This window comes from Halichoerus grypus, chromosome 5, assembly GCF_964656455.1.
Source record: "Halichoerus grypus chromosome 5, mHalGry1.hap1.1, whole genome shotgun sequence".
In the NCBI taxonomy this organism is placed as follows: Eukaryota; Metazoa; Chordata; class Mammalia; order Carnivora; family Phocidae; genus Halichoerus; species Halichoerus grypus.
In genome coordinates this window covers 174,448,374-174,473,139 of record NC_135716.1, presented here as the reverse complement: position 1 = coordinate 174,473,139, position 24,766 = coordinate 174,448,374, and the positions used below count along the sequence as shown (strand labels likewise).

The following is a 24,766-nucleotide window of genomic DNA, read 5'->3' as shown; positions in this document are numbered from 1 at the left end:
ACCGTGCTAAGCATCTTACAACCAATAAGCCGAGGCGTAATTATAGCATTGGCTGTATGCTAGCCACTTTTCAAGTACTTTACGTGGGAAAATGCAGTTCATCCTCCAGCCACCGATGAGGTGGCCCTACGGTTTATCCCCATTTTATAAAAAAGAAAACTGAGGCAGGAAGATGAGAAAGGACCTGGCTGAGATTTGGAGCTGGGGGCTTGACTGCTGGCACCAAACCCAGACTCCATGTGTGTGAAGCACGACTCACCTCCCCATCCTCCCTCCCCGCTGGGCACCAAGTCCCTGCGCCACCACCGCATCCCACGGAACCCACGCTGCGCTCTCACTCACTCTTCACCTGCACCTCGCCTTCTGAGGGGCCTTTGCGCGGCTGTCTCCATGGCTCGAATGTCCTGCTTGTCTCATCTGCCCTGCAGACCCTCCCCATCCTCCGAGGCACAGCTCACTGCTCACCAGGCAGCCGTGGGGGGGTGAGCGCGGGTGGCTGGTCTTTCTCTGGTGCCCCTGCTAGCCCTTCCTCTGAGCTCCTTAAGAGCCAGGCCTGTGTCCAATGCCACCCTCTGTCCACAGGCCTGACCCCGAGGAGGGGCTGAATGAGCAAACAGGTGAATGAACAGATGAGGAGCTGAAGGCTGAGGGCAGGGAGGGAGGAGTGGCCTTCAGAGAGAGAGAAATGGGGCAAAGCCCCTCTTCCGTCCTCCGTCCCCGCACCACCTCCAGAACGCGGCAGAGGAGGGCATTAGCTGTACTGGGAAAGAAGCCATCCGCATGACCCCGGAGCCCACCTCTGATGCTGCGGCTCATTGTCAGGAGGGAGCGGGGAGCAGGGTATAACCCCCTGACAAGAACGTCCCCGGTGCCACAGCTGGCCAGCCCTCAGTGGGGGCCCTTGCTCTCCGGGGTCAGGATTCCAAGCATCAAAGGCATGAGGTGCAAACAGGAGGTTCTTCAAAGCCAAGGACTTGGTGCCCTGGCCCTGCCACCTGCTTCCTATGTGACCCTGGGTGTGTCCCTCTCCTCGTCGGACCTCAGTTTAGCCTTCTGTAAAGTAAGGGTCTAGATGGATCAGTCGAGGGTCCCTTCTGCTCCCAGGGCACCAAGGGTCTGGCGGTTGACAGTCACCTGGGAAAGCTGCAAAGCGGCCCTAGCTGGGGGAGGGTCCCGGGGGTTAGGGCAGAGTGTCCCTCCTGTGGTCCCCAACCCCTGTATCCAACTGACCCAATAGGGCTTGTTAAAAAATGCAGAATCCAGACGCCACCCAGGACTCACGGAATTTGAACCTCTGGGGTGGGCTTTCAAAGAAATCGACATTTTCAAACCCTCCTCCCACCCGGCCGGGTGATTCTGCTGTGCACAGAACTTTGAGCATCTTGCAGGTACCTCGGTCCTCCCTGTCTCTCCTGCTTCTTGGCTGCTAGCCCCACAATGTGGGTTTGGGGATGCACAGAAGCTGGGGAGGGAGATCTCAGAGCAGCCTGTGTCTGGCGGGGTTGGGAGGGCTCAGGTGTTTGGGCTCTGACCTGTGGCTTTGCACCTGACATGTGGGGCTGGGAGACTGCACGGGGCCCGGGTTGGCGTGATGGTGTTTCCTGGCCTGGCATTTCTCAGAAACATACCCACCGCACGCACGCACCCTCGCTGACATCCTCCATCCCCCAGGCCAGGGCAGGGAGCAGGGTGTGTAAACTGGGCTTATGCTGTGGAGGTAGGCATCATTCATACACACACAAGTGCACACACACCATGAACCCACAAACGGACACACAAGCCCTCATGTTCTTCTCCAAACATGTAGAACTACAGCAAACATTCTCACCATTACTTTGCTTCACACACACACACACACACACACACGCACACACACCCATCCTTATAAGCAGCCCAGAAACACACAGATTTGTATTCTCACCCCTGCTGACACACGTATACACCCACACCTCCAGACCACAGGCTTTCTCATTCACACCGGTGCTCACCTTCGTGAGCTGGCCTCCAGGGGCTCCGGGGGCCCCCGCGGCCCTGTGCTCACACTAGTTGCACGCACACACACACACACACACACATCCTCAAACTTGCATATGCACCTGCCCACATGTGTGGGGCCCACAAAGCCAGCAGCTGCTCTCCTGCCTGTCATACTCACCCGCCCCCCCAGCCCCCAGGCCGCCCCACTCCCCATCCCTGAGCCGCTGTCTGCCATCATGCAGTAACCAGATGAGACAGAGCAATTCATGACACCAGCTGTCTCTGTCAAAACCGGATCTGCCACACACGCGGGGGAAGCCAATTACCCCGAGCGCGGCCCCGCCAGAAGCCAGGACTCACAGAGAGACAGAGCAGGGGTGAAATCTGGCCATCCAGAGATAGTAGGTGGCCCTGGCCTCCGGAATGTCCCTCCCTTCTGTCCTTGGGAATCCGGCATCCTCCTCCCCCAGGCCCCAGGGGAGCCTGCCCTCCCCTCTCTGGGGTGTCTCCTCTGGCCCAGCTCTCAGGCCCGGGGGCTGCAAGAGCAGACTGCAGGTGGACAGCAGGTGGGTGGGGGTCTGGGGGAAGAGTGGCCCCCGGTCACCATGGCAACAAAGAAGCCAGGAGCCCTGCGCCCCTGCCCTACACCGCAGGCCATGGGGAGGCTGCCTCCTGGCCCCTCTTCCTCCCACCATCGTTTTCTCCCTCCTCCCTGAGCAGGTGGCCTCTTGCCCTGTGCTTCTGCCTAGATGCCCCCTCCCTTCCATGCCCCCTACCCAACACTCCATCCGACTCTGCCGTCTGGATCACTTCCGATCTAGACCTTGGAATCAGACGCAGGTTCGAATCTCCGCTGCTCCACTTACCAGCTGGGCAGCCTGGGCGAGTGGCAGCCCTTCCCTGGCCCCAGGTTTTGTGCCTAGAAAAACACTGTTTGTTTCTATAAAAATATTGACCGAGAGTCCCCTATGCAGTAGACGGTGCTCTGGGAGTTGGGGTACACACCGAACGAGATGAAGTCCGAGCCTCCTGAGCTCAGGTTCTGCTGGAAGAGTCAGAAGACCCCCCACTGCAGACATGTAACTGAGGTGGTCACGTTTCTTCAGTGTCGCACGTGCTGTGTTCACGGCTCTGCTCCCGAATCAAGCACAGCTCAGGAAAGAGCTCAGTCAATAAAGGGGTGCTCACATGCTCCATGGCCTGAGCCCCACGCCGGGGTTGACTTGATCTAAGTAAGCCCGTTAGGAATGCCAGTTGATCTGCTGCCCTCTTTGCGTGGGTTGTTGAGTGAGGCTTCTAGGTGATGGTTTCGCGGCAGAAGTTTCTAGAATGCTCATCACCTACCACAGTACTGGGAACGGAGCAGTAAATTCACGTTCCATGAGATGCTTTCACATGTATCCTTCCTCTGAGTATTTCTAACAACTCCGGGGCCAGGTTCAGTCAACATCCTTCATTTTACAGACGAGGAAACGGGCTCAGGCCAGGCAGTGACAGTGCCCTCCCCCCCCCCCCCCCCCCCCCCCCGCAGAGCGAAGACCTGAGACTCATGCTGGGCACAGCACTCCAGCCAGTGCTGACCATTTGCTTTGTCCAGTGAAATGTCCCTTCCTTTCTCCCTCCCTCCTCCCCCCCCCCCAACAACAACCCTGCAGGGCTGCATGGTTCTTGCCCGACTTACAGCGGGGGCACTGCCTATCAGCTTCCCGGGCTGGGATTCGAACCCGGGCCGCCCAACTCCAAGAGCCCAGACACCGTCCCTGCTCCCACGTCTAATCAGTTCATTAAAAACCCTCCTGGCACCACCACCCCCGCCTCGCTGCCCAGCCACAGAGACCTCAGCTGCTCCATTTCCAGGAGAGCAAATTCCTTCCCGGCTGCAGAGGAGCCGGGATAATGTAGGCAGGCAATTTAAACAGCTCCAGCAAAATACACCAGCGGTTTTCACTCCCCTTTCCAGCCGCGGCAGGATTGGCCCATAAGTGGGATATCAAGTTTATTACAGCTATTTCCAACCTGTAATTGGTTTTGTGGAACACAAAGAGAAGGAGGTTGGGGGTGGAGGAGGTGATTTTATCCCCCCTTTCTTTCTTTCTTTTCTCTCTCTCTCTCTCTGTCTCTCTCTCTTCGGATGACAGCACCCAGAGATGACGGTAAGAAGGTGCAGTTGGAGGCATTTGGTTTTCAAATGAAAAACCCCGGCCGACCATGCCGTGCGGCTGGCTGGACTAAGTCTGTTCGCCACGCTTTGGGGGCTTCGCTGGAAAATCAGCCCAGCCTGACTGAGGCCAGATTTGCTGGGTCGGGGTGGGGGGTGGGCAGCCAGGGCCCTGGGACAGGGTCCACCGCCTCGGGGTCTGTGGGCGGCTGCTGAGCCCTGGTGAGCAAGGCCAGAGCAGGAGTAGCTGTGGTCTCCAGGGCTGGCTGTTCTAGAATCAGAGCATGTGGGCATTCAAAGTAGAAATGGTCCTCAGAGGTCACCCTGCCCTAAATCTTCGCATCCAGCACTTAGGGAAACTGAGGTCCAGAGAGGGGAGCAGTGCAGAGGCCAGCCGGTGGGATACAGAACCCGGGTCTCTGCTTCCTCCATTCCTTCCAGGCCGCACATCTGATCATCCTGGGCAGTCATGGCTGAGACGCTGTCGGGGTGGGGGAGAGCCACGGATTCTCGAGCCCCTACTGTGCCCCTGCTGCCTTTGCCGGGGTCTGACCCAAGTAAAAACAAATAACAGCAGCTAATACGCATTGAATGCTTTCTTATAATTACCTGAGTTCATGTTTGCAAACAGTGCGTGGTCCGTGGCAAGCAGCGCAGGAATGCTGGCGATTTCCACCCCTGTCGCTGCCACCGGCCGCCAAGCGAGCCTCTGGGGGCGCCGTGCGTGCCGCCCTGCGTGCCTTACAGGGAGCTGCGAGGGCTCCCGTTTTGCAGATGAGGAGGTGGAGGCACAGAGACCTCTCCAAGGTCACACGGCTTTAAGCCAGAAGTGGCATAGCAGGCACCTGACTGTGTAGGGCTGTGTGAGCCCCGGAGCTTCTGCACCTGCCACCCCGCCAGGCGCCCCCACATCCTTGACCTCACAATGGATCTCCCACTCATCTCTTTTCAACTAAGTCGTGCTGAGGGCTCAGCTCCCCCACTTCCTGCCCTCGTGACCCGGGCAGTTCACCTGCCTCTCTCTTGGCCTCAGTTTCTTCATCTGCAAGACACAGGTGTGGGGACAGAGCAATGAACAGGACTGATAAAGACCTTGCCCTCATAGAGGTTATGTTCGAGGAGTAGCTCACATTCTAGGACCTATTTATGGATTCTAAAAATCTGTTGCATGAATGAATGAATGCACAAACTCCTCTCCCTCTGGGGAGGGAGAACCCACACATTCTTGGGCCTTGGCTTTCCAGGACAGCACCTTATCTGTCCTCCCAGCAGCCTTGCCATCTTCTGCCCGCCGTGACCGCGTGGTCCCATGCCACTGTGGCACCGGGGGAGCATCTCGGAGCCCCTGGGACCAGCCTGCTTCCAGGTACTTGCTCAGAGCATCCTTCAGCTCCCTCCCTGGGATGTTCTACTGACTGCTAGCCAGGCGCTAGGCCCTGGTTCTCTACTACCACTCCCCCAACCAGCTCTCCAGTCCTCGCTTGCCAGGCAGGCCCCCTTCTTCCATTTACGGACATTCTGCACCATCTGACTTTACAGTAAGAGCTATTCTGCCCTCCAGCCCCAGCCCTGGAGGGTGGCAAGGGACCCAGAAGAAGGGATAGCTAAGAAAATTGTTATTATGGGGCGCCTGGGTGGCTCAGTCATTAAGAGTCTGCCTTTGGCTCAGGTCATGATCCCAGAGTCCTGGGATCAAGCCCTGCATCAGACTCCCTGCTCCGCGGGAAGCCTGCTTCTCCCTCTCCCATTCCCCCTGCTTGTGTTCCCTCTCTTGCTGTGTTTCTCTCTATCAAATAAATAAATAAAATCTTTAGAAAAAAAAAAAAGAAAATTGTTATTATGCATAGAAATAGCTGTCTGGGGGCACCTGGGTGGCTGAGTCAGTTGAGTGTCTGCCTTCGGCTCGGGTCATGATCCCAGGGTACTGGGATCCAGCCCTGCATCGGGTTCCTTGCTCAGCAGGGAGCCTGCTTCTCCCTCTGCCTGCCGCTCCCCCACCTTGTGCTCACTCTCTCTTTGACAAATAAATTAATAAAATCGTTAAAAAGAAAGAAATAGCTGTCTGTACTGAGCGCTTACCACGCATCAGGTGCTGTTACAAACCTCATCTCATTTAATCCTGGCGAGAGGAACAGGTGGGTCGCAGTATCCCATTTTACAGATGAGGAAGCAGAGGCTTGGAGAAATGAAGTGCACAAAGTTACTTAGTAACAGAATCAAGAACTGTCCAGGGGGTGGAGAAAATCAGCCTTCCTGCTTGCTCCAGAGTCTCCCAGAGGCGGGGAGCACCCACCTGGGACTAAGGACTCTCAAAGAGGTCCACCTCCACCTGGAAGCCTTCTGTGATCACCCCTCCCCCCAAAAGAATCCTTGGCTCCTCCGTGGGCGTCAGATAACCCTTGGCAACTATATGCTGCTACAGCGGGGCTTTCCCTGGTTACCTGTGGGCCGTGCATCCCCACCAGGCTGCGTACGAGTAAGCTCGCTCGTGATGGGCTGCAACCGCATCGGAAATCTGGTCCTTCCTCTGGGGCCTGGACCGGTGCTTGCAGGTCTTAGGTCTGGGGCAGTGTTTCCGGAATGAAAGAGAAGTTGTGGCTCACCATGCCCGTGGCCCTACAGCCTGTGATAGCTCATCTCAGGGACCACCACCGCCAAGAACTAGAGAATAACCTCCTTGCAAATAGCCACTCGCCCGCTGGCCTGGGACCTGAGGGTGAATTCCAAGGCGATGCCTTTCCGGAGCCCTCCCAGAGGGCAGGGAGCCAGCTGCTGGGCTATCACAGCTGAGTGACAGGGCTGCCTGGAGCCACTTTGACGGGAAGGAGTGATTTATGCCTAAGCTAACAGAGAGGCCCTAGACGTGGCCCCAGGAAAAAAGATGTAAATAAAACCAAAGAAAAACTAGGTGCGTCCTTGAAACTCCCCTGTCCCTGGGCCCGAAACAGTGATTTACGACTCAGATCATTCTTCAGTGCTTTATCTGGGGTGTGTGGGTATGTGTGGACGTGTGGGGTGCAGGTGTATTTTCCTAGTAATAAAATCCTCGGTCCCGGTGAATAAATTTGAGGAGACAGTTTTACTGACAGATTTTTTTTTCTCCTTTGTATAATAAAAAAAACGGAGTGAAATTTGAGATTGGGACGATAAGGGCTGCCGCATTTTAGGAGGAGATAAAAAAGCCGTACCTGAAGGAGGCAAGGCTGCAAGTCACATGGGCAGGACGCCTTCCACTTTTACGACTTCTACGACTTGGGGAGAACATTGCTCAAGACTCTGCAGGGCTCCGGGTGTCCTCCTGCTAAGGAGCCGGCTGCCTGGGGGCGGAGGGGGCACTAAGAGCATCTGCTCCAGTCCTCAGTCCCTGGGGGCCCCCGCCACCGGAGCCGGAGCCGGAGCCGTGCCAGGAGCCCCCTGCGTGTGCCCTCGGCTGAATCTCCTTTCCTCTTTAAGCCACGCACGGTTTCTTCATCTGTAAAATGGGCAAGCTGCTGTGCGTTGCACTCACTTCCCAGGGGCACTTGTGGGTCTGCACAAAGCGATGGCACATTTCTCGTCTGGGGCCAGATAATTCTTTGGGGTCATCCTGTGCATCGAGGGATGGTGACAGCATCCCTGCTCTCTGCCGCCAGATGCCCACACCAAACCACCGTCCCGCCAGGCTTTGACACCAAAAATGGCTCCACTCCTTCCCAAATGGCCCCTGGGGAGCAGGCAAAATCATCCCTCCTGCTGAGGGCCCTGGATTGAAGGTGCTCTGCTGCTCTTCCTCCCTCATCCCCCAGTCTCGGGGTCCCCTCTCTGGGAACCCGGGGGGACCCGAGCTGCAGAAGAGGCGAACTGAGAGCACACAGCCCCACAGGGGAAAACAAGTGAAGAGGATGAGCTGAAGATAAGCCCAGAGGAGTCAGAGGGACGTGAGCTTAGGGAGGGGTAAGGAGAAACCGTGCAGCGGGGAGTCCTACTGCTGATCCCCCCACAACAGGGTCCTGGAGCTTATCGCCATTCCAACCCTGCCTGTGGGGCCCCCTGGGGCCCCCGGGACTGTTAGGGGCCTCTTTACTCCTTATGAGCTTGCAGACCATGGTGGGGGTTGGGGGGAGTTGACACATACCGATGTGGGCCCGTGCCTGGCACACAGCTGGAGCTCAATAAATGCTAGCTTGAATTGCATTGAACCTGTGTCCCCTAAACCAGCCACAATGCCATGTAGGCCAGACAGATGTGGTCCAAGCCAGCTTGGGCCCAGAGGTGCCCAGAGGAACCCAGCTGCACCCAGGCCGGTCCTCTCGGGAAGGCTACAGATCTGAGCAGCTTTCAGCGTCCCCCCCACGCCCAGCCCCTTGGAGAAAGCCGGCCCTGGCCACCGCCCTCCCAGCCGGCCCCCCTGCCTCCACCACGCAGAGCTGCAGGGAGTTAATTCCACTTCTCCAGGCCCAGGCATGAGGCCTCCCTGGCCGCAGGCTGTTAGCGCGGAGCCCAGCTGAGCCGCGAGAGGCTGCAAACTCCCGGTCTATAATAGAGTTGCTGACGCAGGCGGAAAACTGTAGGGAAAACTGCAGCCGAGTAAACAGATAAATAATTGAAACAGTGACAACACATACCTTGCTGCTTTGTGGAGTAACACTTTCATTAGCTGGAGGCAGCGCGGGCATGGGGAGGCGGCAGCGGGCAGTGAGCCAGCAGCGCGGGACACTTGGGTCCGACTTTTTAATCAGCCGTGAACAGCTGGGCGCTGGGGCAGCCTTTGTCTTCCAGCGCAGGCTTTATTGTCACCTCCTGAGGTCCCCCCACTTCTCCGGGCCTCTGTGCTCCAAGGGGGAGGTGGGGACCTCATGACCTCCCTGCAGGCTTGTCCCAAGGGCAGCCTGGAAGAGGGTGAGCCCGCATGCTGTCCAGGGGGCTCCATCCCCAGGTCAGTAGATTGGGTGCTCCCCAGTCTCCTCAAGGGCCCCCTGCCTCCAGACAGGCCTCTCCCTAAATAGAGTTCAAGGTGACCTCCACCACATTGCCTTCAGGGACAGTTGAGCTCCCCTGACTTCCAGGCCTTCCAGGATCTGGCGCTTTTGGTTTCTTACCATTTCCTTTCTGCCCCGGGCGCTCTGAACACAATCTTCTTTCCCCGAGCATAGCATACCTGCTCTTTCCCACCACAGGGCCTTTGCTCTTGCTGTCTCCTCTGCCTACAGAGCACGCCCACCTGTGCCAGGCCGCCTCCTGCTCTTCCTTCAGAAGGCAACTTAGACCTCGCTTCCTCCAGGAAGCCCCCTATGATGACCTTATCATCAGATGGGGATTGCCTGCCTGGGCTCCCCCGCCATTCTGGGCCTACCCCTGACAGAATTGACCAGAAATAATTGCCGGGGAGAAAAGCCAGCTCTGCCCCTTCCTGGCATAGGACCTCAGGAAGTCCCTTCCCTCCAGAGCCTCAGTTTACACATCAGTAGAGTGGGGATGACCTGGGAGGGTTCTAGTGATGGCGGTGACATGTCCCCTGGAGGCCTCTCCCAGGGCACCGGGGTGTTGGGCGTCCTGGCCTCTACGTCTCCCAGTGTCCCCCAACCCCGCGCGCGCTGTCTGGAGCAAAGGGGCGGGGCTGGCCGAGCGCTCCCCTGTAGCCGTCTGTGCTCTGTTGCAGGTGACGGATGGCGGCACCATCAAGCAGAAGATCTTTACCTTTGACGCCATGTTCTCCACCAACTACTCGCACATGGAGAACTACCGCAAGAGAGAGGACCTGGTGTACCAGTCCACCGTGAGGTGAGGGGCCGGGCGCCGGGGGCCACTTCTCCGGCCCTTTCCCATCGTCTGTCCTGTGATGCTCTGGGGGGTTCTCAGGGTCACCCTCCAGGGGCTCAGAAGGCAGGGCTGGGGGCTGTGATGCAGAGGGGAACCCAGAGCCTCGAGGGGCCTCCCCCCGGAAGGAAGAGCAAGGAGGGTTCAAGTCACAACTCGCCCCATGCAGCAGACCGGCCACATTGGTCCCCCCAGCCAGCTCCTCGAACAGTCCTGCCAGGTGGGTTGTCCAAACTCAGTTTCCAGGAGAGGACACTGAGGTCCAGAGAGGGTGAGCAATGTGCCCCACGTCCTGCAGCCAGCAGGGACAGAGCTGGGACGTGAGCCCGTTCTGCCTGGCTCAGAAGCCCCGGGGAACACGCTCTCCTGTTCCCCACAGGCCCCTGCCCAGCAAGGCAAATGGACCCTAAACAATTGGACCCCGGGTCAGAAGAGGCAGCAGGACGGGAGGAAAGAGTCCTTGGGGATGGTGATACTTAACATGTTTACCCCTACCCCTTTTCTAGAAGACTCTAAGGTAGCTGATCCCATTCTTGCCATGTTCTCCGTGTGGGTGCCAGGCACCGCACCCGCCCCGTGTACTCTCTAAAAGGCCCTGATCCTATTTTACCCCTACCACTCATTTGCCAGAGTGCCACTCTCCCTCTGGTGACATGGTGAGCTCCTCATCAGTCTTCAGAGCCCAGCTCAAGCATGCCCTCCTGTGGGACACCTAATTTAAATGGCCCCTCGCCCTAGCAGAGCAACTCTCCCCCAAAGCCAGATGGCTGCTGGTCCTCTAGTGCCCATCCCTCCATGAGATGGGGGGGAGCCTCACTGCGTTCATGACAAGTAGCTTCACACGGGCACTGAACGTGCACAGTCTCACACACAGACACACGTATGTGCGTTTTCCCACACGACACAGCCAAATGCTTTGCCTGGTGTCTAGGCAGAAAGCAGCGGCCTGCAGGCCTGGCACATAGTAGGTACACAGTGAAATTTACACACTGATGAGGTGACCCTGGGTATGCTCCTCTGCCCTTTGGGCCTCAGTTTCCCCCTGGATAAAATTAGAAAACGGGACGGGAAGGTTGCCCAGGGCTCACCCAGCCCTGCATAAGGAATCTGGCAGGTGACCCTTCCCTGCACACTTTGTGAGAAGGAAGGTGGGTGTGCTCCCCTGGAGGACCTTTCTGGGTCCCCCTCCTCTCTGGGCTTTTGCCAGCAGCTGAGAACCAGCCCTTGTTGGGGGAATCTGGTGAGCATGTGGGCGCGAGGGATGCGGAAGAGGCGTGCAAATGACTACAAAGATGCCTTTATTCATGTCGATGATTTCCCCTGTACCTGCTTCCAAAAAGGATTTGGCGCTCCTTAAAATATTAAAGCACACCTAAGACCAGCCAGTTACAACCAAGATGAAAACCTCATTTTGGAGAAGAAAATAACCGTCCTGGGAGCCACAGATGGTTCTGCAGAAGTGAGCACTCAGATCACCCCGCTGCTTCCCAGAAACCCGCAGCCTCCACCCCACCCCCACATGGTTACCCTGGTCTCTGAGAAGCACCCTCCCCCAGCCTATCCCCTCATTTCCAGCACCCCACTGGAGTCCTAAGCCAGGAAGAAAGCCCAAGACCACCAGACCAGCCCTGTCCCCCACCCTCTCGTGCTCACTGGGGCACCCAGAGCCCAGCCCCAGTACCCGTCCCAGAAGACCTGGTTCAGAACCAGCTCAGCCACTTCCTACTGAGTGACCTTGGACGAGGGCCTCAACCTCTCTCGGTGTCAGTTTCTTCACCTGCAAAGCAGACTTAAATCGGATCGGCTTCACACCATCGCTGTGGGATTTAAGTGAGATTTCTGTCCCGGGGCCTGAGTTCCAATCCTGACCCCTCCACCCCCTAACTCTGTGCCTGAGTTGCCCCCATCTCTAGAAGGGATGACAATAGTGAGCAGCTCCCTGCAGCCTTGCGAGGGTCCCCCAGTTAATTCACATTAAAGTGCTGCCACGGTCGCTGAGCGGTGCATGTTTGCTGTTCTTGCCCAGAAAAACCCCTCCTTCTTCCACCATAAAACACGCTCACCTTTTTCCAGATCGCATAAAGACCCCTTATGTGTCCTCTGGCTCTTCTAATCCTCATGAAAAAACCCTGTAAATGCACGCGCAGATGTTACTGCTTTCTGTAGCCCTGGTTTATAGCTAGGGTTAAAGTGCAGCAAGGTCAAGGGACTTGCCCCGGGGTTGGTGGCTGGAATGACAGACTGAATCAGAGCCCACGCCGCCTCGTCCTGAGCCTACACCATGCTGCCCTGCTCATCTTGCAACCAAGGAAACCGAGGCCCAGGCAGGGAGGGGACTCGCCCAAGGTCACACAGCAGTGCTGACTTGTGGCCAGTGCCCTTTCCTTCCCCAGCCTCCGCTCCAGCGGTGGTCTCCCAGGCAGAGCGCACCAGGGCAAAGGAGCCTTGAGGAGGCCACAGCAGAAGGGAAGGAAGGAGTCTAAGCGGATCGCGGAGAGCTGCTAGCTAAAGGAGGCTGTGTCTCCAGGCTTCAGGGCCCCATTAGGGCTGGCGGTGGGGTGCGGGACTCCGCATTTACATATAAATGAAGATATTTACAAATTAATGCATCTCAACTAGAGAGAGTCCCAGCTCCACAGCTGTCTGAGCCACTTCCTCTTCAGCTGGGGAAAGTAGGGGGAGAAGGAGGCTGAGATCACCAAGAATTGGCAGGGAGCAATTCTCAGGCAGCTGAAAGGAGCCCCAGGGACTTCCAAAGCGTCTCCTCCCACTGGTGGGGTTCCCGGAGGGATGGGCGTCGGGTGGGGTGACGGGACTTCTACCTCCTGGGCAGGGGTGCAAGTGTGACATCCCAGTTCATGACCTTGGGCAAGTCATTGCCCCTCCCAGTGCCCCAGAGGCCCCATCTATCAAATGTCTATAGAATGAACCTCAGAATCCAGAACTCCCAGCTTGGAATTGACAGTAATGTATTCCTTCAGAGGATATTTAATTGAGCAGTGACTAGAAGCCTGGCATGGTGGAAGGTGTCTTGGGGGATCAGTGGGGAACAAGAAAGACCTGGCATTAAACTCTTACGGGGGGAAGACAGTAAACAAGGAAAGCAAGACATAAGTAAATTTATCAGTACACAGTCCACAAAGGTGTGAATTCGAATGGCGATTGTATAATGGAGGCAAGCAGGGTGAAGCGCCAGGGAAGGACCACTGTGCTGGGGTGCCGTCCGAATGGTTGGCCGAGGACTGAGGGATGGGAAGGAGCCATCATGGTAGGGATGAGGACGATGTGGCAGAGGTCCACACCCACCTTCAGCACCCTGACCCCTCCGCAGGCTTCTCAGGCTGCCAGAGCCCCACTCAGCTTGCTCATGGAGTGAGGCGGATGTGTCAGGGCATCCCCAGAGCAGCCTTGGCCGATGGGAGGTGTTGGGTGGATCTCCCGGCCCCCCTGCCCCTTGGGTGAGACTAATCAGATGGATGTTCACTGTCCCCTCGAACTCTCCAGCATGAACAAGGCTGAGCGGCTCCCCCAGAATAACCTCTGTGATGCACCGTATTGGCTTCTTCCCTCCCCACTATTCTCCACTCCTTTCCCGGCTCCCTGGGACACCTTTGCAAATTAGCCACTGGCTCCTGAATCCTTGTCATAAGGTCTGCTTCTTTGAGGACCCCCTGAGTGGGGAGGCATGATAAGGGTGACAGTTCCACCTGCTGGCTTCCTGCACATCGCCATCCTCCACACCTCCACGACTGTGCCTCAGCCCCATGCACCTGTCCCACCTCAGCCCCATGTACCGGCCCCACCTCAGCCCATGCACCGGCCCCACCTCAGCCCCATGCACCTGCCCCACCTCAGCCCCGAGCACCTGTCCCACCTCAGCCCCATGCACCGGCCCCACCTCAGCCCATGCACCGGCCCCACCTCAGCCCCATACACCTGCCCCACCTCAGCCCCGAGCACCTGTCCCACCTCAGCCCCGAGCACCTGCCCCACCTCAGCGCCATGCACCTGCCTCACCTCAGCCCCATGCACCTGTCCCACCTCAGCCCCGAGCACCTGCCCCACCTCAGCGCCATGCACCTGCCCCAGCTCAGCGCCATGCACCTGCCTCACCTCAGCCCCATGTACCGGCCCCACCTCAGCCCCATGCACTGGCCCCACCTCAGCCCATGCACCGGCCCCACCTCAGCCCCATACACCTGCCCCACCTCAGCCCCGAGCACCTGTCCCACCTCAGCCCTGAGCACCTGCCCCACCTCAGCGCCATGCACCTGCCTCACCTCAGCCCCATGCACCTGTCCCACCTCAGCCCCGAGCACCTGTCCCACCTCAGCCCTTGTGCACCTGTCCCACCTCAGCGCCATGCACCTTCCCCACCTCAGCCCCTGTGCACCTGCCCTACCTCAGCCCCAAGCACCTGTCCCACCTCAGCCCCAAGCACCTGTCCCACCTCAGCCCCATGCACCTGCCCCACCTCAGCCCCCGTGCACCTGTCCCACCTCAGCCCCCGTGCATCTTCCCCACCTCAGCCCCTGTGCACCTGTCCCACCTCAGCCCTGAGCACCTGTCCCACCTCAACCCCCGTGCACCTGCCCTACCTCAGCCCCAAGCACTGGCCCCACCTCAGCCCCAAGCACCGGCCCCACCACATCCCTGTGCACCTGTTCCACCAGGCTAAGAACAAGTGGAGCAGATGGATAAATCCCCCACAGAGGGGAAGATTGTGTGGGCAAAACTCATTAATCCCTGCAGAATGCACCCATCCATGTCCCAAAGTCCTCTGCAGTCCCTTGTCCCATTCCATGTGTTCTGGATGTCCTGAGGAGCACCAAGCAGGCTTCACTGGCCCTAATTTGGCAGCGAGGGAAATCTAGAGTCAAGGGGTTGAGTGTGTTCCTGCCCCTCCCACACCTTGCCCACCTCCCTTTGCCAAGGCCCTACTCATCCATTCAGGTTCAGCTTGCACGCCACCTCTTCCAGGAAGCCAGTCGTGACTGCCCAGACTGGGTCAGATACCCCAGGGTACCTCCCCTCCATACCCTCCATGCCCTGACACTAGGTGTTCAAAGTCTGCCTCTCCCACTAGACTCAAAGCCCAGGGACAGGGACTGGGTCTGATATCTTCACCACTGTGTCCCCAGCCCCAGCCCCAGCCCAGCACCCCCGCCCCCACCCCACCCACACAACATTGAGGACAATATGTAGATGCTTGCAGGGTGGATGAGTTAGTGGTGAAAGCTATGGTGTTCTCCCATGGGCTCTCCCTGCTGCTAGATAAACGTAGGAGGGAGCAGTTTGTCCCTCCTTCCCCCCACTCTGCGCGCCTTCAACGTTTTCATCCTTCATTCATCACAAAGGAATTGAGCAATTGCTACATGTCAGGGACAATGCTGGGGATAAAATGGAGAGCAAGACGCAATCAGACCTGCTCTTGTGAGGTTTGCAGTGTAGGGGGGTGAGGAGAGACAGACTATAAAAATATGTTTAAAAGAATAAGGAAAAATATTGACAGTTGGTGATGAGTGTGTGAAGGAATAAGGTAACATGACAGAGAATGACAATAACAGAGTATGCGGCGGGAGGGTGGCGGGGGGCGGCTACAAGTTCTCTTATGGGAGGTGACATCTCAGCAGCAATCTAGAGGATAAAAAGGAGTCACTGGCACAGTTGGGGTAGGGAGGGCATTCCAGGTAGAGGGCACAGCAAGTGCAAAGGTCCTGAGGTGAGAAAGCTTGACATGATCTAAGGGCTCCCAGAGGGCCAGTGTGGCCAGAGTTTAGGGAGCAAGTTGGCATTTATTCTCTGTGTCCCGGAAGCTGCTGAAGGTCATGGTCTGATGTGATATGTCTTGTAAAGTTCACTCTGGTTGCCATGTGGAGGGTGGGTTGGGGGGGCACCAGGGAAGGAAGACGAAGCCCTCCCCAGACTCATCTGGGGAGGGGGAGAGAGGTCTCTTTCTAGGCCCCCGGGACTTAGTTTCCAAGCCTGAGTAAGCTGGGAGAAGGAGCGACCACGGTGTGGGGCTGGCAGGGGCCAGGAGGCGAAGGGGAGCCAGCTCTCTCTCCAGGGTCTGATTGCCATGCCCCGTGAACACGTGCGCTGTCCCCAGAAGCCGCGACAGGAGGTGGAGAACAGCTGGGTGGGTGGGGAAGAGCCTGGGGGCTTCGTGGAGAGCAGGAGTACACAGTTACACCTCCCTAATTCTTATTTGTCAAGGGAGGGAGATGGGGGAGAAATCAAGTGAATGAAGGAAGAGCCTGGAGGAAAGAGAACATGGAAATGCCGTTTCCTTTATTACTTCGAGATGCACCCACTCACATCTTCGCTCTACAGCACGTATTGAACATTTGCTGCATCCAAAGCACGGAGCGGGGGCACAGCCCCCAGAGGTGGTCAGGATGCAGCCCCAGCCTCCTCCTCCTCGGACCTTAAAGCCCGCCTCCTTCCTCCACCCCCACGTGTGCCCAGAAGCTCCTCCCAGGGTCCGCTCTAGCTCTTTCATCTCAGTAACCCCAGACCCTACTCGGCATTTACAGAAGAACAATAAATATTTGTGGAATGAAGGGAGAGAAAGGGGAGATAAAACATGGAGATAAATAGCTAACAGTTCGAGGAATAAAGTGATAGCTGTCCTAGGAAAGACTCTGATATAATGCAGTGATGAATCAGCTGGAGAGACCCGGGAAATCATAGAGAAGGTGGCTTTTGAAGTGGCCCTAGAAGCATAAGTAGGTTTCAGACAAGGAGGCTTGGGGAGCAGATGCTCTAGGTGGAGGGCACTGCGTGGGCAAAGGCGTGGAGGTAGGGAGGTGCTGGAAGGGGTGACAGGACCCCTCCAAGCAGGCAGACGGAACCTGCAAAGTAGAAGCTCCCTGGAATCTGTTTGATGGAACACTGTGCTGTTTTTATTTATTTTTATTTTTTTAAGATTTATTTATTTTAGAGATAGAGAGAGAGCAGGGTGGGGGGCAGAGGGAGAGAATCTCAAGCAGACTCCCTGCTGAGCGCGGAGTCTGACTCGGGGCTCGATCCCAGGACCCTGAGGTCATGACCTGAGCCCAAATCAAGAGTTGGACGCTTCACCGACTGAGCCGCCCAGGCGCCCTTGTGCTGGTTTTTAAATAGAGGCATTCACTGTTTGGTCCAAAGAGGCTTGCTTCTCTCTGAGAAGTTAGCTGGCCCTCCTGCAGACTCATCTATGAAGGTGCAGGGCAAACTTCTTCTTGGGTCTTGGTACAAAGAAAAGTGCCCTCTGACCCTGGCTGGTTTGAGTCTGAATTGCATAGCTTCCTTGTCCTTCTGCAATGTTATCATGAACCGTGCATCCTTTCCCTCTGAAATAGACACAGCACGTGCTGCATGCACAGACATAGCCGTTCATGTGTTCCCTCATCTGACCGCTCGGCAAACACACGGCGAGTAACTGTGTATGCTCAGACCTGTGCTAGGTTACGCCCAGTTCTTGACCCACTCGAAACCCCCTCCTCTCTCGCACCCTGTAAGCCTCCGGGAATGCGAAAGAGCCAGAGTGACATTGTAATGACAACCTTGAGCCCTTTTCTGCAGTTTATTCAGAACAGATTATGCCTCTTCATCACATCTGAATTGAACACCCCGAGTGGGAGCCTGTCCGTGTCTCCAAACAGGGACGACTTTGGAGCGAGGGCTGCAGTTCTCCTCCCGGCCACTAGAGGAATTGGCAGCCCGGGAGCTCGGCTCTCAGAGCCTGGGCTGCAAGTTGCCTGAGCAGAATTGTCCTAAGGCCCCCGTGGCCAGATTCATTTGGGTTGAAGATGACGAAAGAGTTGACCAGCCAGGGACCTCCCAGGGCAGAGTGACCCCACAGGCACTGACCAGTTCCCGAGGCTGGGTCACCCCCTTATGCCCCCTGGCACAGTTACTGGTAGAAAGAGAACAACTGGTGTGCACGTGGCCCTGTGCTGAGCCTCTCAGAAAATGAGGCCTTGACTAGGGAACAAGAGGGCCCAGGAGCAAGGGCCTCTTCCTCCAGCTCCTTGGCGTTTTCCCCAAAGGCAGAGTGGCTCTCTGAGCCAGAGTCCCACTGGACCCAACCCCAGGCCGCTGGCCCCCAGAGCACCAGCCAGAGAAGGAGGAGTTACTGGACCCGCCTGTGTCAGGCCCTGGGCCCGTCTCTCAGGGCAGGTACCCTCCCTCCTTCCCCTCTAGGTCCTTAGTGCCTTGCCCAAGGCCTAGCATGGAAGCCCAGGGCCTCAGTAAGGGTTTGTGGAATCAGTCGACTGACAGGTTATCCGAATGTGGAATTACCATTTCAGACAGTCAGCAGAAATTTTTCTGACCATCATCTGGTTTCACCCTCACAACCATCCCATGGAGTACACATCTCACATTCATGGAATCCTTTTGTATAGATGAGGACACAGAAGAACAGAGAGGTGCGGTCACTGGTCGACGGTCACACAGTGTGCCCGTGGTGAAGCCTGGGCTCACACGCCAAGCCAGATTGGATCCCTGGGCCATTGTAGCGGGTTTGTTCAACAGTCACTGAATGCCCATCCATTCCAGGCCCAGGGCCAGGCACTAGAGACTCAGGTAACTTAATAAGGGCATGCAACCTTGTGTGTCCATCCCAACACACACACAACGGATGCGTGCGCACGCACACACAGACACACACACACAGTGGATCTGTAGCCCGAGATGCTTGGGGCCTCTGGGTGTGTGCTTCATGTTAAAACTAGCTACTGCCCGGCGGTTCCCGGCCCCTGGATGCCCTGGCCAAGGAGACCAAGCGGTGCCCAAGCCCAGCTCCAGAACTGGGACTCTGGGAGCCACCCCAGCTCCTCAGCTGGCAGCATCAATCCCCTTGACTGGCTGAGAGATCCGTTTAACCTGATGTGTTTCCACTGCCCTGAGTGGGATGCACCCCCTGCCCCCCGCACCCCTACCTGCCCCCCCACCCCAGCCGCCGGCCTCCGGCAGTCACTTCGCTGGCTGGCGGGGCCCCGGGAGAACACCGTGCATCACACTTCTGCTCTTCCTGAGCCAGTGGCTATTGTCCACTGACACGGATGCGGCCACTGCCCCCACCCAGGCCCCGAGTGGCCCAGACCAGCAGGGCCCACTCGCCACAGACCTGTCCTGAGCTGGCGCCTCCCCGGGGCCCTCACTTCCCGCCTGTGAAGGTCTATGTTCTTCTCTTCTGTTCCCTGATTTCAGTCTTTCCTTCTGCTTCCGTGGTCTCCCTCTTAGCATGACCTTCTTCTCTTCTTTCTTTCCCCTTCCGGTCTCGCACTTCCCGTGTGGGGGTTTGTCTTCCCGCTCTGTGCACGCAAACACACACACACACACACACACACACACACACACGATGCCTCACTTCCCCTCCCCCTGCACACACTTACATCTCTTGGGATGGAGTCCCGTGATGGTCCCAGAATCTCCCAGGCAGCAGGGACTCTGGATTCCAAGGCCGAGAGGCCTCGGGAGCTTGGAGTGGGTCCTCATGCCACACTGGCCACACCGGCCGGGGTTAAGGGGTCAGGAGCACTTCTCCATGGTTGGGTCTTGGGGTAGAGGACAGCTTTGATGCAGGGGACAGAGATGTGCTCTGTTGAGTTGGCAGCTCCCACTGAGCAGCCTCCTCCCCCTCGACCACCCCCATTCTCTGTCCCCCCCTATACACCCATGAGGAGGCCACTGGGGCTCCCAGAACAGGCCCTTCTCTCAAAGGTCTTCCCCTTGCAAAGCTGTCTGCTGCCCTCTGGTGATGCACTGGGGTATTGCAACTGGGGGGGGGTCCCAGGCCTGTGGCCCCCCCACCCCACCAATCACCAAGGATGGGTCTTGTCCCTTAAGCATGGGGAACCTTCCTTTCTGCATCTCTAGGGCGTCAGTGCCCAGCACAGAATGTCAGTAGAGATTAGTTAAATTAATGATCTGACAGGTTATCCAAATGTGGAATTACTTTTTCAAACGGTCAGCAGAATTCTTTCCCATCCATCATTTGCTTAAACCCTAAGGACAAACCTATAGAGTGCAGATCTCAGACCCTATTTATGGGGATTAAGCTCAGCCCAGAGAGGGGAAAAGCCCAAGAGCTGGGGGGGCTTCCCCCTCATACAGAAATTTCCACCCCTGGGGGTTTCTCCAGTGAATGGAGCTGAGCCCCTTGCTGATGGAATGGGGGGCTTCTGGGGTAACCCTCCCCTCCTCTGGGGAACAAGTTGCATTTGACCAAGGGCCTTCCGAAGACAGTGTCTTCACCCACTATCAACCGCAAGGAACTGCAAACTTACGTGGGACCACGCCCTGGGACGTGGGGGAGAGGTAGCCCTGAGGCCGTGCACTTTGATGCATTTCAACCACTTCAGCTAGGGCTGGCCCTCATGACTCACCTGCCATTTGAAAAGTGTTTCTTTGTTAACTGCGGACATCAGGAAACAGAGGTAGAGGTAGGGTCTCCCGGCTATGTTTACAACACAGGGAGAGGTCGGGGGAGGGGCCTCTCTGGGGTATGGAGGAGAGAAGAAGCCACCACGCAGAGGCCAGGGAATGAGCATCCTGGCAGGGGAGGAAAGCAAGGGCCTGAGCTGGGAGCCAGCTTGATGTGTCAATGAAGAGCAGAGAGAAGCGGAGGGGCTGGGAACCGATGAGACCCTGCAAGGAGTTTGGGGAGGGGCGGTGGGAAGTCAGCAGAGGCCAGATCTCAGGGAGCAGGCCTCTTGAACTTGACCGCACACAGGCGTTGCTTGTGTGCAAATTCAGTGGGTGGGGGCAGGGAACCCTGCGATCCTGTGTTTCCGATCATCCCCCAGGTGACGCCGGTGCCGTGGTCCACAGGCCCCATTACCAACACCTAGGGGAGCTTCGCACGCTCCTGACACCCAGGCCGAGCCCCGATGGTTACGTCAGAACCTCGTGGGCAAGAGGGTGGGAACACAGGCATCAGTTTTGCAAAGTTCCCCAAGGTGGTTCCCATAGGCAGGCAAGTTTGAGAACCACTGCTGTAGAACATTGTGGGGTCATTAGAGTTTGAACTGTATCCTAGAAGTGATGAGGAATCATTGAGGTTGATCCTGTTTCTATTTTGGGGGCTGTGAGAAGATCGGCCTCAGCTATTGGGGAGGACGTGGGGGCGGAGGCAGGAAGCACCTGTCACCAGGCAGCTGAGGAGGTGATGGGGTGTGCTGGCCAGGCTGGAGGGGCTGGGATGGGAGAAGGGTCTGTAAGCGGAGCCAGCAGGACTCCCTGCTGGGCTGGAGGTGGAGGCCATCAGAGGGAGAGGAGTTGACAGTGGCCTCCAGGGCCGTGGCCAGAGCACTTAGGTGGAGGGGCTCCTTCCTGAGACGGAGAGACCGGCGAGGACCGGCTAGGGCTGGGGACAGGTGCCGAATTCCCGAGTTCTGGCTGGGCCAGGTGAGACGGGTCCATGAGACACCTGAGCTAAGACAGCAAGTGGGTCGATGGACACACGGGGCGAGGGGCTGGTTTCGGTCAACAGACACAAGTGTAGGAGCCATTTAAAGTCACTGTCGCCTCCCAGACTCAGGACAGGTCTGCCAGTATCCTTCAGACATCACCCAGGCCAACTCCCCCTTTCTCCAGATGAGAAAACCAAGGCCCAGAGACTGTGGGTGACTTCCCTAAAGTCACACAGCAAGTCAGCTGTGGAACCAAACTCATCTTCTGACTCCTGGAGAAGCATTTCCACCCCACAGAGCTCAGTGCGGCTTCCCCCAACCCCAGCCCGTGGGACAGAGCTGCTGAGATGGCAAATCATTTATGTATCTGCGGTCAGAAAACCAGAGCTGTTTGAAATTATCTACACACACACACACACACACACACACACACACACACACACATCCTTTTCCTTCTAAGTAAAAAATCAGTAACTGGGCTGTCAGCTTTATTACTAATTATGCAACTACTTTATTGCTAGTATTAAAAAAAACTGAAGGCTAAAAATGTCCGGGAAAGACTTAATTTAGTAAACGGCTCAGAACAAAGTATTTGTCGCCGTGGTCTTTCTTCACATTAGAATTTGCTCCGGGTGATTCAGTCCTCATCTTTAATATATTATTGCAGCCTAATAAAGTTCCCAGGTTCTGGGAGAATCTTCTTTGCCTCGGAAGGTAATTTTGTTTCAGGAGGTGAGGATTGGGTGGGATTGATGGTGAATGGGAGGTCTGGTGAGCCTAAGCGTCCTGAAAAAGTCAGGAAAGGAGATGTGAGCGCACTGATGAGCATGCGCAAGCGCTCAGTGATGGGGGCGTGACCGAATGAATGGAGGATGGAATGAATGAGGGAGTGGGGGAGGGAAAGAATGAGTGAACGGAGGAACAGTGCCCAGCTGGATCACTGGGTGGTTGCAGAGCTAAGCCTCAGTCAGAGAAAAGGAGTCACTTGACACTTCCCACGGAGAGAATAAATGAGAAGATAGTGGGGGCCATCAGACTTTTGAACAAAATAAGCACCTGTCACTTCCATTTGCAAGTAACACCGACCACAGCTGAGTGATGAAGCAGCATCATGTGAGGCTGTGGGGCAGGGAAGTCTTTCTCATTTTAGGAAAAAGCAGAGAGACAACCAGAGAAGTTGAGTGATTTACTTAAGGTCACACTGTCCAGGAGCAATGGAGGAGTCAGGGTCCAGGTTCCCTGGTGTCCAGTCAAGGGCTAGCTGCTTCTTTCCAGCTCCCAACAGCTTGAGTCCTTTCTCTGTGCATCTGGGTCCTTCGCTGCCCAGGTGCCTTCAACACCCAGCAGCCAGAGGGAGCTTTCAGATCATGGCGCCTGCTACTTGAAGCCCTGCAAAGGCTTCCCAGCTCACTTGGGAGAGAATCCCGGCTTCTGGTACCTTCAGGGCTACAAGATCGCAGATGATCCCAACCACCTGGCCAGCCTCATCACCCAGCCCTCTTGCTCCCTGGCCATCCTCTGGGCACCTCAGCCTTGTGGCCAAGCTCGTTCCTGCCTCAGGACATTTCCTCATGCTTCTCCTCTGCCAAGTACACTCTTCCCATCCCCAGTCTCAGATCCTCGGCAGAGATGCCTCCCTGATCCCCCATCTGAAGGGGTCCCCCCGACCCCAGTCCCTTATCCTTTTGTTCCTATTTGTTTGCTACTTGCTTTTCATGGCATTGACTACTACCTGGTGTGACTCCCTCAGTTATGCATCTGAATATGTGTTTTCCCTTTTGCCTCCTTAATGCAAACCTGAGGGTGAGGGCTTGGTCCCTCTAGCTCTCCTCTGTTCCTGCAGTGTCCAGTCGGTACCAGGCAGCTCCGTAGTCAGCAGCCAATAAATACTTCTTATACAGATACGTGAACTCCTGGTCAGAGAGTCAGGTTATTAGACAACAGCCTGGCATTGAAACAAGGGCCCAGGGGCCTAGTTCTGAGTCTACAGAGAAGCTACAGTGTGATTTGGCCAGTGACTTAGTCTCCCTGAGCCTCAGTGTCCTTTTTCCAGTGCACGAATGGGAGGGAGCACTCGGCGATGGGCATCCCTCCCAGCTCTATCCCTATCTGCCTCTTCCCCGCTGTACTATCAACGGGAACAGGTGGTGGACCCAGTCCCCAGGGTGATGGGGCTCTGTGAACAGCCAGGGCCGGGGCCCGGGAGACAGAAGCCCGGAGTTCTGAGACGTGTCAGGACCCCAACTCGGCACCCAATGGGTTCTATGTTCTCGAGTTTGGATTCTCAGGGGAGGGGCAAGCCCTTGCAAAGGCAATTTCCTAGTGAGCCGGGCTGACATTCCTAATTATTATTTGGAGAGGCTTGGGGAGACTCAGTTAATTGATTACATATTTCCTTCCTTGACAGGGCATTTGTTTGGTTGTATCGTTCTTTTTCCCTTCCCGTGCTAAGTTAATGTTCCTGGGCATGTTGAGTATTTTGTGGGGACCATGGGACTATAACTCTCCCCCCCACTCGCCAACCCTGCCAGGGTCTTTCGAGCACTTTAATTTAACTTCCCTGGACCTTTGCTTCCCCCACGAGAGTGATGATACAGCCAGGGCCCTAAGATCTGAGGACTAACAGCAAAGCTAAGGCCAGTGTTTTTCAAGCTCTTACTACTGTAAGCACTTCACACCCATCGACTTGCAAATCCTCAATGTGGGGGTGCTATTACTATCCTTGTTGGTAGGTGAAAGGATGAAGCTTAGAGAGGTGAAGTGACTTGCCCAAGGTCACACAGCTGGTGAGTGGTCGGTGAATGGCCGGCCAGGAGAGAGGTGAGAGGCAGGACACTGGGCTCTCGGCCACTACTCTATAAATGCTCCAGCAGGCTTGCAGTATGGAGACATGGGACCCCCATCACCCTTGGCCGTGGTGCAGGCAGATGGGCAGCTACCAGATGCTCTACCAGATGCTATTCATGGTGATATTGGGCAGGACTTGGAGCCTCAGCTCCAGTAATGATTCCAGCCCCATGGGCTGGGGGGTGAGGCGACGGTTGTAGGACCTCTGATCTTCAAAGTGCCTAACTCAGAGTCCAGCCCATGGTGGTGATAAGTAAGAGATGAGTGGGTCACAGGTGCTTGTTTATAATCTCTTTACAATGTACGGATGTGCTGTGCGTATTCTGTATGAGACAAGTTGACCCCATCATGCAAAATAACAAGGACAACTATTCTAATACTGATGGAGGGGGAAGGCCATTGCTCCTGGGAGAGCTTCTCCACTTGCTTCAGCAGGGACACTGTGCTCCCGTGACCTCAGGAGCCTTTCCCATCACCTTCCGTGGTCTGACCACCAGAGCATCGCTCCTGGAGGGAGGGACTGTGTCCGCACCAGGCCTTGCTGAGCTCAGTATGGAGGAAATGTTGAGCAAACCAAAGAATAAGT

The 24,766-nt window shown here is 56.5% G+C and overlaps 1 protein-coding gene across 1 annotated transcript in view; it reads left to right on the top strand.

The window, feature by feature from the left end:
* IGSF21 (immunoglobin superfamily member 21) overlaps nucleotides 1-24,766 on the top strand; it is a 235,281-nt gene that overhangs the window by 150,830 nt on the left and 59,685 nt on the right. Inside the window, exon 3 of the mRNA XM_036115519.2 lies at nucleotides 9,774-9,895. Coding sequence (XP_035971412.1) covers nucleotides 9,774-9,895 — 122 coding nt within the window. The remainder of the gene's footprint in view (nucleotides 1-9,773; nucleotides 9,896-24,766) is intronic.